The following is a 17,247-nucleotide window of genomic DNA, read 5'->3' as shown; positions in this document are numbered from 1 at the left end:
AATATATAAGCAATAGTGCCCGCGACTCTTTCGAAAATACCTCAAAAGCAGCAGACCTTTTCCAAGAGCAAACATCAGACATTATTAAAAAATATGACCCAGATTTTGTAATTAATACAGATCAAACCGCTTGCGAATACCGTATAAACATAAATCGAACATTATCTCACAAAAGTGAAAAATCAACGGAAGTCTATATTAAAGACATAAATAAAGCAACGCATTCCTATACTGCACAGTATTCTATAGCAGCATCCGGGAAACTGCTACCAAAAGTCTCTATATGCCTACAAGAAAAAAAGGAACGTTTGGACCAAAGGTTGTCAAAAAAATCCAACGGTTAAGCACCGAATTTAATAATGTTTATATAGCCGCCACAAAATCAGGTAAATTGCAGAAAGACACATATGAATTATTTTTAAACCACATAATTCATCCATATGTGAATAATAACAATTTTTTAATGATTGTTGATTCTTGGGGAGGTCAAACTAGTCCTGCAATATACGACCAAAAATTTATTGACGAAAATAATTTATCCACGTATACATTAAAAATCACACCTCCAAAATGCACACCATCTTACCAACCCTGCGATGTATACTTCTATAGGCAAATCAAAAAGTACATAGCACGATTCCAAAACTATGAACTTTTCACAACCGGTCACGACATTACAACAAGATCTGATTGCATTAAAATTCATGCACTTGTACGTCAACAATTACAGGCACCGATTTATTAAAAAATGATTAGATACGCATGGTTTGCATCCAAAATAACTTCTTCAAGGGAAATATTTCTTAACGTAAATCAAGTTGCTTTTCCGGACGCAGTAAAAACTAAAAAATGTCAGTGCAAGAAACAAGCTTTTATTATGTGTTCATGGTATCGGGCTGTTTTATGGTTTTCCTGCATGTATGATAATTATCACCCTGCATCGTGCACGATGTTAGCACCATAAAAATGCAAAAAAAAATCGTCTAATGGGGAAATCGATCGCAAGACTGTCGGATTCACAATCCACGAACCAACCCACTTCGCCGCCGCAGCTTCTGTAATAAGGTTTATATCCATAGTATGTAAATGGGTACGTAACTTTAATTGTTAAGGGGGCCGTCTCCTTTTTGTTATGGTCCGAATCGATCGAAGCGCGCTTGTAAACAGACGGACCCTAATGAAACTACTGCGGTCGGTAAAAAGAAGTTGTACAATGGTGACATCTACCGATACTCTACGTAGACGAATTTTTGACAGCATAGTTGCCGCATGTTCTGTTGTCTCCGTCTCTGCCGCGCTGTTGCCACAGCTCCTTCTATTGAGAAGCTTGGAGGAATACGGCACGAGAGCTGCGTCTAGGCAGCGATCGCCGGGCTCCATGTACCGCTGATGGAGGGGGGAACATCGACAGGAGCGGTGGTTATGTGTGGGGAACTGCGGTGTGTCAGTCACGCACACATAACCACCGCTGTAGGTGTTTCCTCGTGCATCAGCTGTAGCTGGAGCCCGCCAATTCCTGCGTCTAGCATCAGAGCCTCGCTGAACGTAAAGGAGGATAGCACTATTGAAAGATAGAGAGGTTGAGTAGTGAAGTTAGGAAACATGTCAATGAAACAATACTAATTTAGTATTTGAATAAGGTACATCACCGAAGTGTAACACGCCGATCGTAATGAAATTTATGAATGCTGTAATTCTTCTAAAAACATATGCCGCTTTTTTTTCATCTAACTATACATCAAATTATCTTTTATATCAACAAGAATTGTCTGTTTCAATAATAGTTTTGTACATGGTTTTCTTCGGAATTGTTATTCCACGGTTGTAAAAATTTATCAATATAAACCAGAGTTCAGTACTAACAATACTGATATTTGGGAATGTCCCATTAAACGATTTTATTTAGCTACGATCCTCTGTTTGTTTGTTTGTTTGATTCAAATCTGGAAACTCCATTTTAAACCACTTCCAACCATCCAATTCCCTCGAAACTTTGCAGAGGTGCGTAGTTTGGTTGACAATACAAAATTATGAAAAAACTCCGAGTGGGTGAAAAAATTACCTAGTCACCAAGAAATAATAACCCATAACAATAAATCAACCATTCTTCAAGCAAACTGTTAAACTACATACAGCAATAAGAGTAATGTAAATCCACAAACATTAAAAACTAGAAAAAGTATATTAAACAATTTATAATAAACGATTTTATGAAAAATGCATTAAAAACTAAAAAATATTTATTTTCTTATACTATAATTTCGATGGTGTATTTTCACATAAAATCGTGGAGCAATATATCTCGCAACAAATTCATTTCGACACTTGAGGCTATACTAAATTGATTCATATTCTGTTATGAAATATCCTGAACCACGTTTTTATTTAAAGTTGAAAAACACCATCGAAATTGTAGCACAACACTAGAAGTATTTTTTAGTTGTTAGTGCCTTTTTGACGAAATCGTTTAACAGAACATTTTTGTATATATTTTTTGTTTCTAATCAAGTTATAGTCATTACAATAAATCAATCCAATACCTGCAATCAACTACCTGTAAAAGAAAATTTGCAGTTTAGCGATATTTTTGTAAAAGGACTTAGTGCCGTGTTTCGACCCCAAATGCCCCACTGTGCGCCGCCGAACAGCCCAAATCCTCGCTGGTCGGGACCGGCGCGGCGTTGAGCTCGTATCGCGAGCAGAGCCCTAATTCTCAGTGTTCGTTTCTCGCTTCTTTTTAGCTGATAGGGGGAGCGAGATGGAACGAGTGTCAGGCGTCCGAAAGACGGAGCGAGACAAACAACATCTCGTCGTCTATCGCGCACCACCCTCGCTCGCTTTCAGTGCCTCTTGCTCGCTCTCGTTCCATGAGACAATACTGTAGTATCTTTTATTTGACTTTATCCAGATATTATCTTTGCCCATCTCTGTTCTCCAACTGCTTCGCCGTGATTCATTCAAGCCTCCTTGATGGAAAAATATTGATAGGGGAAATGCGGCAACAGCGCGATTCGACTCTCGATACGTCTCGGCAACTATGTCTTTCCTACATTTATCGGCTAGATTGGACTTCCACCGGTTTTGATGGTACAAGGCACGAATATATCATCAACGCCGGTGACGGAGAAACCTTGAAGCTTCATTCTGTCATTTTTCGGGCTGTCCTGAGTACCCGATTCATAAATTCATTATTATTTCAACGTACGGTGCTTATTAGCGTTCAAACGGACCAGACCACCCTGCACGAAAGTCTACGGAAGGCAACTAAACCCGCAAAAACGTCCACCGTGCCGATTCCAGGACGAAAGTTGTAATTTACGGTTTGCTTACTACATCGCGTATACGCAGGCCCGGCGGAACCATGCGCCGCACAAGGCGCCAGCCGAATGGTACGCTAAAAAAACTAGATCGTACGCTTAATAATAAAGGAATCTAACACCTCACATAAACTAAATATAAATGTAATTCTTTTAAACATATTAAGTAGAAAACAAGTGCAAAAAATTGGGGACAACAAAAATTTTTTTGCACAAGGGCGCCAGCTAACCTCGCGTCGGCCCTGCCGACACGTCACGCTGGTGCTACATGGCTGCAGTGCACCATTAGCGCCACCAACGGAGAAGCCTTGAAGCTTCATTCGGAGAGTTTTCGAGTCATAAATTCATTATTATTTCAAAGTGGGGTGCTTATTAGCGTTCAAACGCACCAGACCACCCTGCACGAAAGTCTACGGAAGGCAACTAAACCCGCAAAAACGTCCACCGTGCCGATTCCAGGACGAAAGTTGTAATTTACGGTTTGCTTACTACATCGCGTATACGCAGGCCCGGCGGAACCATGCGCCGCACAAGGCGCCAGCCGAATGGTACGCTAAAAAAACTAGATCGTACGCTTAATAATAAAGGAATCTAACACCTCACATAAACTAAATATAAATGTAATTCTTTTAAACATATTAAGTAGAAAACAAGTGCAAAAAATTGGGGACAACAAAAATTTTTTTGCACAAGGGCGCCAGCTAACCTCGCGTCGGCCCTGCCGACACGTCACGCTGGTGCTACATGGCTGCAGTGCACCATTAGCGCCACCAACGGAGAAGCCTTGAAGCTTCATTCGGAGAGTTTTCGAGTCATAAATTCATTATTATTTCAAAGTGGGGTGCTTATTAGCGTTCAAACGCACCAGACCACCCTGCACAGATGTCTACTGAAGGCAACTGTACCCGCAAAAACTTCCTTCGGGCCGATTCCAGGACGAAAGTTGTAATTTACGATTTGCTTACTACACGCGTATACGTGCACGCTTTTCCTAGCTTGTGTGAGCGTACTCACACATTCAAAGGCCCGCGGAGACGGCCCCCTTAATATCTTTAAAACCGCCAAGTAACTACGGCTACTATTTCATATACAGGGTGTCCCACTAAGGAGTGGACAGCGCGATATCTCTTAAAGTATTGTCGATAAAAATATAAAAAAAAGGGAATTGCATGGTTCGAGGGGGCCCATTTATTAGCGCGAACGAATTTTGTTTTCGATTATTATTTTAAAAGATACGATGGTCAAGTTCGGTTTTTCAAATGGAACTATTTTTTTTGAAGACCTGAGTTGATAGTGCGTTCCAAGACAAATTCAATAAGCTTTAATGTATACACTTTATTTCCACTGGTTTTTAAGATATTGCGCTTGCAAAATTACTGATTTTCACTGGAAGAAAACCCTCTGGAATAGGAAGGACCGGGGTCGGTCTTACTGGCGCTACGGGTGGCATTGCCTGTTGAAACTGATATCTACCCGCCAAAGGTCTACGACAGGGTTCGCAGGCCCAAAAGCTGGACAATTCTTTTCCGTCAGAAATACTACTTAGGTAGGTATCGTTACTTTTATTTCGCACTTGCTTCTACGCTCGGATGGCCGGTTCTTTTGGGAGGGATGCAAGTTGGATTGGTTAGGTTAGGAGGAGTGAAAGTTGCTAGACTAAATTTCAACCATAGGGAGCAGATTGTATCAGAACCAATCCAACTTGCATCCCTCCCAAAAGAACCGGCCATCCGAGCGTAGAGGCAAGTGCGAAATAAAAGTAACGATGCGCTTCTGGACACCGCAGATGTAGCTACCTAAGTAGCATTTCTGACGCAAAAGAATTGTCCAGCCTTTGGGCCTGCCATTTCTGGCGTAGACCTTTGGCAGGTAAGTATCCATTTCAACAGGCAGTGCCACCCGTGGCGCCAATAAGACCGCCCCCGGTTTTTGCCATTCAAGAGGGTTTTCCTCCAGTGAAAATCAGTAATTTTGCAAGCGCAATATCTTAAAAACCAGTGGAAATAAAGTGTATACATTAAAGCTTATTGAATTTGTCTTGGAACGCACTATCAACTCAGGTCTTCAAAAAAAATAGTTCCATTTGAAAAACCGAACTTGACCATCGTATCTTTTAAAATAATAATCGAAAACAAAATTCGTTCGCGCTAATAAATGGGCCCCCTCGAACCATGCAATTCCCTATTTTTTTTTATATTTTTATCGACAATACTTTAAGAGATATCGCGCTGTCCACTCCTTAGTGGGACACCCTGTATATCATCAGGGACCTGCATCCTATCATCTTACAAAAGCTCATTAAAATCCAAGCCGACCACTTGGGGTCCTTCCCTTGTAAGAAGAAAATGAGAGAATATACAATTCTCGGCAATACGGACCGCATTAGGCTATCGTATCAGTACTAATATGCGAAGCGCATTGGGGGCCCGCTGCTCGAAGCATACGGCCCAGCAAGATATAGAGAACGCGACAAACGTGCTGCGACGTGCAGAGGCTTGCGAACTGTTATAAAATGTACTATTACTGCGCGGAAAGAAGACTCCTGGCGGGAGGTGCAATCCGCCGCTAGCTCCACCTGAACCTCCGTCTGTTACATTGTAGTAAGTAGATGTGGCCGTTTCCGCCAATAACAAAAATACGTGTGTCCTGTCTTTATGAGTGTGCACCAATCGGTGACAAAAACCAATCGTCACGGTGGCGGACTGCATTGTCCGTGACCACTCGCCAGGAGTCATCTTTCTGCGCAGTAATAGTACACGCGATGCGCTATATTAGATTTAGAGATATACAGGGTCAACGTTTTATCCTGCAACGCGCGCTCGTGCGAACTTGTATAATGGCAACAGCGCCTCACGGACGCATTCCACTACAAGCATGCACCGGCCCAGCCGAGAGCTGCCAGCGACCGCTGGACAGCAGTGATGCCCAAGCTCCGAAAATTTTAGGATGGTCTCTTTCAAATTAATGTCGCAAACAGCTATTGGGAATTTCTCGGCCCAGGTAATCGATCCGCGCGCTCCGTTTTTATGATCGGTTTACTACTCGCACCCCAGATTACTGTAATGAGGTTTGAAAATAATGTCGACGGATCTCGTACACGTCTGAGTTTAATAAATTTTAACTGCGACAGGGTTGACCGCGGCGCTATACCCTTGTACGGAGAGGTTTTTCGCCACCTACGTGTAAAAGCCACAATAATGACGCATCGTTCCAAAAAATGACATTAACGCAAGCCGGTATAGGCGTGGTGTTGTGTAGCTAAAATCTTCAAACTCAAAAATTCTAGAAAAAAATTCAAACACCGCTACAATCAAAAACACGTCCCATTAGTTACCCCTTACGTCTGATCTAGGTATGCACTTCATTAAGGTTAAAATCATAAAAAAGAAAACCAGAACAAAAGATTCTGAGGTCTGCAGAACTAACACATAATTGAATAAAAATTTAATTTCTCAATTTATGAAAGTAATAATACAGAAACAACTAGCCTATTGTTTATCAACACCACGAATTTTAAAAACAGCATTAAATACAGTATCTAATAATAAATAGTTTGCAAAAGCTTTTTACAATTATGGTTAAAAAAATTGATAGAAAAAATTATGTAAATGTAAAATATGTTAAATTTTCCATCATTAAGAGGGAATAATATTTTCTCATTTTTCGGCGTTAAAGTTATACGAAAAGGGCCCCAAATTTTTCAACCCGGGCCGGGAAATTCTGAATAGCTCTTTACGACGTTAATTTGAAAGAGACCATCCCAAAATTCTCGAAGCTCGGGCATCACTGCTGTCCAGCGGTCGCTGGCAGCTCTTTACTGGGCCGGTGCATGATTGTAGTGGAATGCGTCCGTGAGGCCATTTTACCTGTTCGCGCGAGAGCGGGTTACAGGATAAAACGTTGACCCTGTTTAGGGGAGAGTTGTCAATATCGTACTGGTCACCTCATCAATTTCTCAGTAATTAATGAATATAAACGACATCTGATGATAAAAATGTAAGATTGGCAACGTAAGATGGCGCGAGTAACGCGGAGGTAGAGAGAGTCTTCGAGAGAGAGTCTTCAATGGAGAGTGACGAGAGTCGTAGAAGAGTGTCGTTCACAAACAGTGTGATAAGACAGCCGTAGTTAGAGTGAGTGATAAGAGAGTCGCTAATGAGATTTCACAGTAGACCGTCCTATTAAGTAAAATCGGTTAGAAGTATACAGTGTCTCGAATATACACAAGTGCGCGAGTATGCTGCATGGCGTTAGATAGAGTGCTTCTAATATTTAAGCGGGCGTGCTTAAGATTCCCGATTTCCGTAGGAACACGTGTGAACATAACCTCTCGGCGTTTGAATGGGAGTACGGGCCATTTCGCGATCGCTACTAAATACGACGAAGTCCAAGTCTATCGTAACTTCACCATTAAAACTACATTCGGCATCCAGACAAACATTTAAACCTGACCATTAATCATTATAAATAATGAATACTGTTGTCTATCTGCTGATTCAACCGTTTATTTAACAGAGAACTTTAACTTTCTAGCTTACACCCTATTATGTGCGAGCTATAAGCATTTAAAAAAATCAGGTAGAATTGACGTAATTTTTTACCAGTTTATTTTAGCTGATAAAAATCAAACAATGCAATGTTGTCCTGTATTTTTGTATTTTTTTAAAAGCATGTTTAATGTAGAATATTTTACATTCATTTTAAGTACATATTACATTCATTATAAAGTTTAAATTGATATTTATAAATAAATTGATCATGTTTCCTAAATCGTACCACAACAATCGTACCAGTAAGATTTGACAACTCGTATGTTATATAGGTTATGTACATATATCATACAGGGTTTCCCAAAAATGTCGGAGTTCCTTGAAAGGGGTGACTCAGGGGGTGATTTAAAACAACTTTTTCCTTAGCGAAAATATTGCCCGAAGCTTCGTTAACGAGATATTAACAAAAACCCCCGACCAATCAGAGCGCGCGCTTTCCGCCCGAGCTCCCGTTGTAGCGTTGGCTCTGCGGCAGGCGGCTGCGCTTGTACTACGAGGTATGAACAAGCAAGTCGGCATGCACCGAAGGAAACCGCGTTACACAGTTTTATTTTAAAGCGGAATCTTAAATAATAATTGTTTCAAGTGATAGGATAAGAAATACGCAAATTTCGTTTTCAAATAAGGCATAAACGAAAAGGTAATGTAACAAAAAAAGTGTGACAAGTGATCATAATTCGTTATTGAGGTAAAAATCCGCAGTTTAATCACGGCCAACATAACTAAATTTAAAAAATAATATTAGGTGTATGAATAAATTCTTTCAGACTGGATTTACATAATCGGTATAAAGCAACCGAATTTCTATCGCAGTGATATTCGTAAGCTACCAGAAAATTGGCAAAAGGTAATTAACAATAATGGAAATTATTTCGATGATTGAGTTGTTTTTATTTTATATTTTTTTAAATAAAACTGTTATTGAACCCTAAAATCGAACAGAATTTATTTCTACACCTAATAATCACTAATAAATTAAATAACACTCACCCCTACGGGCATTCCTTTCCTTCCTTTCCTTCCTTTTCGGAAACCTGTGTCACTAAGTAGGTCACTGTGCCGATCCTGGTCATCGGTGGACGAAGAGATTTATGGTAGGGTTGCGCCCACTGCTCAGCTGATCGCAGGTATAACACCACCCGAACGTAACGATCGTAACGTCAAGTGCATCCGGGTTAATGTACCGAATATTCACTTCACTGCACGGCCACTAACACTGATCACTTAATTTACTTTTCATGGAACGTGTTGTTCCTACGTTCTAATATTGGTGGCCCTGAAAGGGGCCGATTACTGTTAGTTGTGCAGTTGCTCGATGTGACCACCCTCAGCGTCTATGCACGCCTTGCGGCATCATTGACTCCGTTGAGAATGATCTTGACGCCAAACGCCGAATCGTATCCTCGCTGGGGGTTTGGATGTGCGGGTATTCCCGTGCAAACGCTCGCACAGTAGCAGTTGCGTCCCCGTTGGTCCGGGCATACACCCAGAACATGGCGTAATATTCTTGAGCGGAGAACATTTCTGGGACGAGATTGCTAGCTGACTGACAGGATTTTTTCCAAGCAACTTCCTCTACCCCCAAGTAGTTTCTCTCGTTTCATTATGCGTTAAGTCCCACCAGAACAAGAGGCTTTAGGTAAAAAGAAGCCAGCACATTTTCGAAACACACGTTCTTTGCAGATGTGCAACGAACGACCCATCCTACACTTTCACCTAAGTCCGCGCTCCGTTCTTTTAGTGCCAATGTACCCGTTGCTTCGAGATAGACAGCAGACACCACGTGTTTCGGTTCAAAAGGGCCCGAAGAGAAGAGAAACAGAAAGTCTTCGAGTTGCTATAAAGAAGAAAAGGCATACCATTCCTGTTTCCGTTTTCGAATACCCTGAATTCACGTCAGCTACGAGGCGGAACCAGCTAAGTCATAAATTACCCAAAACAAATCGTTCTTTACCGCCGACTCGCAGGACAATACGGTCACAAACCGCGACCCTGGTGAAATGCTTTGGCTCATCAGCCTGATTAATTTTTGGGAACTAGCAATTAAAAAGTAATATGCAACATCAATACGCCTCGCGGAGAGATACAGGAAGAAAGGAGGTAACTCGTTTACTGCGCGTAGTCCCGCCTGCTTTGTGTTTCCTTCAAATTAAAGACCGATCCCTTATCTCTTGAGTATAAGCACGTGCTAAAATTACCAAACAAAAGCACGCGTTGACGTATTCCGTGCGAGAGAAGGTGGGCTTCAGGGAGGGGATATTAGCTGTGAAGAGGGCCTCTTCAAAAGAGTGGCCGTTTGGGAGGGATGCAGAGCAGATTTTTTTAGGTTACGACCAATCGGACTTCATGCCCACCTTTTCTCGCACGAAATACGGCAACGCGTGCTTTTGTTTTGAAATTCGAGCGCGTGCTTATACTCGAGAGATAAGGGACCTGCCTTTAATTGGAAGGAAGGACGAAGCAGGTGGGACTACACGCAGTAAACGAGTTACCCCCTTTCTACGTGTGTCTCTCCGCGGGACGTATTTAAAATTAATCAGGCTGATGGGCCAAAGCATTTCACCAGGGTCGCGGTTTGTGACCGTATTGTCCTGCGAGTCGGCGGTAAAGAACGATTTGTTTTGGGTAATTTATGACTTAGCTGGTTCCGCCTCGTAGCTGACGTGAATTCAGGGTATTGGAAAACGGAAACAGGGTTGGTATGCCTTTTCTTCTTTATAGCAACTCGAGGACTTTCCGTTTCTCTTCTCTTCGGGCCCTTTTGAACCGAAACACGTGGTGTCTGCTGTCTATCTCGAAGCAACGGGTACATTGGCACTAAAAGAACGGAGCGCGGACTTAGGTGAAAGTGTAGGATGGGTCGTTCGTTGCACATCTGCAAAGAACGTGTGTTTCGAAAATGTGCTGGCTTCTTTTTACCTAAAGCCTCTTGTTCTGGTGGGACTTAACGCATAATGAAACGAGAGAAACTACTTGGGGGTAGAGGAAGTTGCTTGGAAAAAATCCTGTCAGTCAGCTAGCAATCTCGTCCCAGAAATGTTCTCCGCTCAAGAATATTACGCCATGTTCTGGGTGTATGCCCGGACCAACGGGGACGCAACTGCTACTGTGCGAGCGTTTGCACGGGAATACCCGCACATCCAAACCCCCAGCGAGGATACGATTCGGCGTTTGGCGTCAAGATCATTCTCAACGGAGTCAATGATGCCGCAAGGCGTGCATAGACGCTGAGGGTGGTCACATCGAGCAACTGCACAACTAACAGTAATCGGCCCCTTTCAGGGCCACCAATATTAGAACGTAGGAACAACACGTTCCATGAAAAGTAAAATAAGTGATCAGTGTTAGTGGCCGTGCAGTGAAGTGAATATTCGGTACATTAACCCGGACGCACTTGATGTTGCGATCCTTACCTTCGGGTGGTGTCGTATACCTGCGATCAGCTGAGCACTGGGCGCAACCCTACCATAAATCTTTTCGTCCACCGATGACCAGGATCGACACAGTGACCTACATAGTGACACAGGTTTCCGAAAAAGAAGGAAAGGAATGCCCGAAGGGGTGAGTGTTATTTAATTTATTAGTGTTTATTAGGTGTAGAAATAAATTCTGTTCGATTTTAGGATTCAATAACAGTTTGATTTAAAAAAAATATAAAATAAAAACAACTCAATCATCGAAATAATTTCCATTATTGTTAATTACCTTTTGCCAATTTTCTGGTAGCTTACGAATATCACTGCGATAGAAATTCGGATGCTTTATACCGATTATGTAAATCCAGTCTGAAAGAATTTATTCATACACCTAATATTATTTTTTAAATTTAGTTATGTTGGCCGTGATTAAACTGCGGATTTTTACCTCAATAACGAATTATGATCAGTTGTTGTACATTTTTTGTTACATTACCTTTTCGTTTATGCCTTATTTGAAAACGAAATTTGCGCATTTCTTGTCCTCTCACTTCAAACAATTATTATTTAAGATTCTGCTTTAAAAAAAAAAACTGTGTAACGCGGTTTCCTTGATGCATGCCGACCTGCTTGTTCGTACCTTCGTAGTACAAGCGCAGCTGCCTACCGCGTAGCCAACGCTACAACGGGAGCTCGGGCGGAAGGCGCGCGCTCTGATTGGTCGGGGGTTTTTGTTAATACAGTTTTTCCTCCTTAGCGGCTCGCTGGTCGGGACCGGCGTTGAGCCGGTATCGTGAACAGAACCCTAATTCCAAGTGTTTGTTTCTCGCTTCTTTCTGCCCGGAAGGGGGAGCGCGATAGAACACTGCGTGCGCGGCGAGCGTGCGCGATGGTCGCAAGCGCTTACCGTGGGCACGAATACCGCTTCGCAAAATCTTGACGCAGGCCCGTCACAAATCTTTTTTGCGCCCTAGGCGAACTTGTCAAATCGCACCCTTTATTATAATATATTGCTGCGCCGGGGCGTTTTCATCGCAGGCCACCCCGACGCAAAGGAGTAGAATAATAGACACGGACGCACACACGACTGAACTATATTGTTACACAGACCAATAGTTTACAAAGGTGCGACCCGTACGTCCGAACGCGATGGCGTTCGGTACAAGACCTCTTCTCGTCGGCCCCTCGATCGTCCTTTTGAAGGGGGCCGACCTTCTTCTATCTTCAGCTGCGAGCACCAGCAGGCTATGCACGGGCCTATACCCGGTGCTCGCAACAATATTTATTTGGTTTTACTGATGACCTTACTCTGAATTTTTATTCGTAGTTTAAAACAGTTGCTGTGCAATTTGTAATATTTTATTTTAATGTATATTTTCAACAATAACAGCAAGGAAAATACGATTATGCACCTCTTGTCGACTTTCGGCTCTAGGCAGTGGCCTATATTTTGCTTATAGGGACAAGCTAAGCTTACAGGCAGAGATCATTATGTACATAGCCAAAGAAAGTACATATATAACGGCGTCTTAGACTAAATAAATCATTTATACTTTTGAAAAATGAAATTCTAATATTTTCTATTTTATGTACATATTTGTAATAACTAGGTCAAATTTCCTAAATGAAAGGAAGGCCAATTTCGACGTCCTTCGTACAATTATGTATGTGCTCCGACTGCGCATGAATTATTGTTGCTTGGTTGCTGATATATACAATTGTACGAAGGTCGTCGAGATTGGCTTTCCTTTCATTTAGGAAATTTGGCATAGTTGTTACAAATATGTACATAAAATAGAAAATATTAGAATTTCATTTTTCAAAAGTATAAATGATTTATTTAGTCTAAGACGCGTTATATATGTACTTTCTTTGCTATGTATATAATGATCTCTGCCTGGAAGCTTAGCTTGTCCCTATAAGCAAAATATAGGCCACTGCGTAGAGACGAAAGTCGACAAGAGGTGCATAATCGTATTTTTAATGCTGGTATTGTTGAAAATATACTTTAAAATAAAATATTACAAATTGCACTACAACTGTTTTAAACTACAAATAAAAATACAGAGTAAGGTCATCAATAAAGTCAAATAAATGTATTATAATAAAGGGTGCAATTTGAAAAGTTCGCCTAGGGCGTAAAAAAGACTTGAGCCGGGCCTGCGTCAAGATTTTGCGAAGCTGTTTCGTGCCCACGATACGCGCTTGCGACCATCGCGCACGTAAAGGACAGAGTGTCAGGCGTCCGAAAGACGGAGCGAGACAAAACATGAACACATCGTCTGTCTCGTACCGTCCTCGCTCGCTTTCAGTGCCTCTCGCTCGCTCTCGTTCCATCTCGCTCTCGTTTTCGCCAGACAAGAGTGAGACAAAAGTGGTGGGTGAATTGAAACACACCCTTATATGCATGACTGCTGTATCCCACCTGCGAGAAGCCCTCGGCCTAATCGCCACCTGGCGGGCGCGTTGCGTAGTACCCATCGCAGCCGGCCGAGTCATGACTTCTTTATGTACATATTACACAGATTAATTATATTTTACGTCATAAAACATAGCCTATGCCTGTTTTTGTTGTTCAAGGATACTGTAGTTAAAATTTCGTAATGATTGGTTCAGTGTTTTTTGAGATTTTTGTGTCCATACAAACAAACGCTGTAGCTTTATTATAATAGTATGATTGTACGATGGTTTTTGTATACCGAATGTTTACAGGGTTCATTACTATTTTATATGTTATAGATTCTTCAATTTTATTAATCTTCCTACCCATATAACCATTGTCTATTAACAAGCAATATAAAAAAAAGGATTAAAAAATATTGAGAAACACCGAATTTTTTCCGCGAATCCTATTTTACGTATCCCACTGTGCGTCGCCACAATGAACCAAAGCTACTATTCGTCGCGAATACTGTGTGGAGAAGGAAGAATTGAAAGGGGAAGCAGGCGCGCGAGGGGCCCCACTGCTGGACAGCGCTGATCTATAAAATCAGGATTAATATTTTAAAATAATCTAGGGTGTTCCTCAAACAAAGACCTGTTGGCGCAAGAACACACGCATTTACTATGAGAACCATTGGACGGAGTGTAGTGCGGCCACACCACTTCGAGAAATGCTTCAGTAAAATGGTAGCTGCCCGGCAGTCTTTTTTCCTAGGTTAATATTTCATACACCTAAATCTGCCTCAAGAAATGCTCTATAAAACGGTGAAAACCGCATACAATCCGTCCAGTGGTTTTCAAGATTAGCTCGATCAAACGGTCAAATAGAGGACTGTATTTGATAGTATGTGGAGATGAGAAATCCTGTTATCTCTAGATTTTAAATTATTATTCCGCTATATAAACATGATACTTACTACAGTTGCAAGAGATGGACTTAAGTCTAAGTTAAACACCATCCTGTATTTGTGTGCTAAAAATATTACTGATGTTGTAGAAGTCACTTTATAATGAAACTGATGACTTATTTCAGCAGACCAAGATTCAGGTTTACACTTAGGTAATACAGATACAATTTCCAATTCCGCTGCTTCCTTATTTTTAAAACTTGGACACTGAATATTTATCACACTATCCAAATGCTCTAGCATCCACTGAGCTCTTACATTTCGTGATATAGGGAAACCTTTTTTCATCAACAGGAAAACAGTGTCCGCTTCTAAAATAGTTATCTCCTGTAAAATGGAAGTAAAATTATAATTCTATACATTTTTTGCGACTAAAACATTTACTGCTATATAGGGTGTTACTCCACCTGTAGGCATTACTCTAGGGGTGATTATACAGGCAAAAATAAGATGAAAATCAAAAGTGACAAAACTGCAGTAAAGGCTTCGTTTTCAAGAAAATTGACTTTGAATTTCAGCTAAACACGAGTGCCCCGCAGGCGGGTGAGGGGCACGCGGTAAGAGCGGAATATCCTACGGACAACTGGTGTATCCCTCACGCGCCTACGGTGTACGCGTATTTAACTGAAATTCAAAGTCAATTTTCTCGAAAACAAAGCCTTTACCGCAATTTCGTCACTCCTCATTTTCGTCTTATTTTTGCCTGTACAATCACCCCCTAGAACAGGCATGCACAGAACCCCCAATTCCGGGCGTGAGCGCACATTCGAGCTCGTTCAAGAACAAGCGAGTCCGCCAACGGAGTGGGGAGCGGTTGGAGTAGTGGGAGCGGAGCGTCACAGACTGCCGCAGGGGTTTCCAGAGTTTGACGCTCCGCAAGTAAGGCACACTTTGGGGAATTTTTAAAAGAAATGTATTGAGTATTATAATTCCAATCTCTGTACTTTTATTAATTGAAATTTGAAAAGTGTGTTCAAATTTTTGTATGCAATAATAGTAATTTGGTTCAAAGTTATAATGGCAGTAATAAGAAGGGTTTGAAAAAAAATTTGTTGCTGGCGAGCATGATTTTGGATGTCGTGATCATCTGAAACAAAAAACGTACAAATGTTCTTAATCTACAGGAGTGTGGTTATCGTACGAACTTTAGTTCGTGTTGAATGAATAATGTTGAAAAGCACAAAAATGGTTGTATTTCAAATGAAAACATTAATTTTTTGGAAAAGCATTTGTTAGTTTTCTGTGTTGCAAAATTGGATTTTTGTAAATAATTACTTCATTCTAGTTCACACGATAACCATACTCATAGATTAAGAAACATTTTGCGCTTTTTGTTTCCGATGACTACGACACCCAGAATCATGTTCGCCAGCAACAAAATTTTTTAAACCCTTCTTTCTGCTATCATTATACCTTTGAACAAAATTATTATTATTGCATACAAAAATTTAAACATTTTTCAAATCTCAATTAACCCTTCGTGTCCTGTGTCTGAGTTAATTTTAACCCACCGCTTGAGATCGCTAACGCACACGGTGACGGAGCTGTGTATGTAAGTCGCGGCCAAGCGATAATTTAGCTGCCGGGGATGTCATAAAAGCATAAACTAGGCCTTTCTAGTGACCGTGTTGGGGCAACAATGGGAAGCTCGAGACAATACCATATTTTCCTTGGAAACAATTAATAAATATTAACAAATTATACATAGAAATATATGTATATTCACGTATGGATCTAATATTGGACCAACTTTATAAGTATCCGAATACTTTTGTGGCCCACTGTATATGTATATATCACATATATGTTATTAGATATCTTCAAATGCAAATACTCAAATTTACGTATACGAATTTGTTAAAATTAACTTTCTGAATATAATATAAAATTCTGTACGTTTTCGTTTGGTCTTGTATATCTATCGCGAGTATGCTTGTAGTTGTAACAGGCATACGGCCTTTGCAGTCATAGAGTTCCCCACCACGAGACATTATACCGAGGAGTGGGCGTGAGCATACCACGGTCGAGCTCGAGAGCTCACCGACTGCCCTAGGGCAGACTTAGTGTGCACCCCTGCCCTAGAACATTGACTATAGGTAGAGGAACTAATATTATACATATACAAAGCATCCCAGTTTTTCCACCAACTATGGTAACGTGTTCTAAAAGTATAAATAAGAAATAAGTGTTATACACTCCTCACATTATTCATAGGATCGCCTCTAGGAACCCGAAAAATAGAGGCAAGTTCACATGATCATAACTCCGGCAAAAATAGTCGTAACGATTTTTCGAAAATGTTTTGAAAGCGTGGAATCGCTACTTTCAGCTGCTTTTTCAGATTTTAGCTGTATTACTTTTCGGCAAAGTTATAACGATATAAAGAGCAATTGGTCAATTTAAAAAAAAATCTTCAACTTTGCGATGTTCCAAGGGGGGAATAACATTTTTACACAGATTCTATTTACACCAGTCGAAAACGACCACTTTCTTGTTGTAAAACCAGAAGAATATATATCTTGTGTGATTTATTTTGGCCAACTTATTCAACTTTGAAGCAAAAACCTTTTTTTTTTTTAATTTTAGTTGCTCCTAGCAAGCGAATGAATCATCG

General features: G+C 41.0%; 1 protein-coding gene and 1 long non-coding RNA gene across 8 annotated transcripts in view; one reads left to right on the top strand and one right to left on the bottom strand.

The window, feature by feature from the left end:
• Window positions 1-17,247, top strand: part of LOC143369402 (uncharacterized) — a 119,309-nt gene that overhangs the window by 25,588 nt on the left and 76,474 nt on the right. The window lies entirely within an intron of this gene.
• The window catches only part of LOC143369376 (KICSTOR complex protein SZT2), a 391,751-nt gene that overhangs the window by 317,619 nt on the left and 56,885 nt on the right, over window positions 1-17,247 (bottom strand). For 4 of the 5 annotated variants that reach the window (XM_076813233.1, XM_076813234.1, XM_076813236.1 and 1 more), the window contains exon 2: window positions 14,643-14,960. In XM_076813233.1, coding sequence (XP_076669348.1) covers window positions 14,643-14,960 — 318 coding nt within the window. Of the gene's footprint in view, window positions 1-14,642; window positions 14,961-17,247 lie in introns of those variants that run through there. The other variant, XM_076813237.1, reaches the window with a different exon arrangement.

Source organism: Andrena cerasifolii, chromosome 5 (assembly GCF_050908995.1).
Source record: "Andrena cerasifolii isolate SP2316 chromosome 5, iyAndCera1_principal, whole genome shotgun sequence".
In the NCBI taxonomy this organism is placed as follows: Eukaryota; Metazoa; Arthropoda; class Insecta; order Hymenoptera; family Andrenidae; genus Andrena; species Andrena cerasifolii.
Note: the sequence above shows the minus strand (reverse complement) of the source record. Positions and strands in the feature narration are given on the sequence as shown.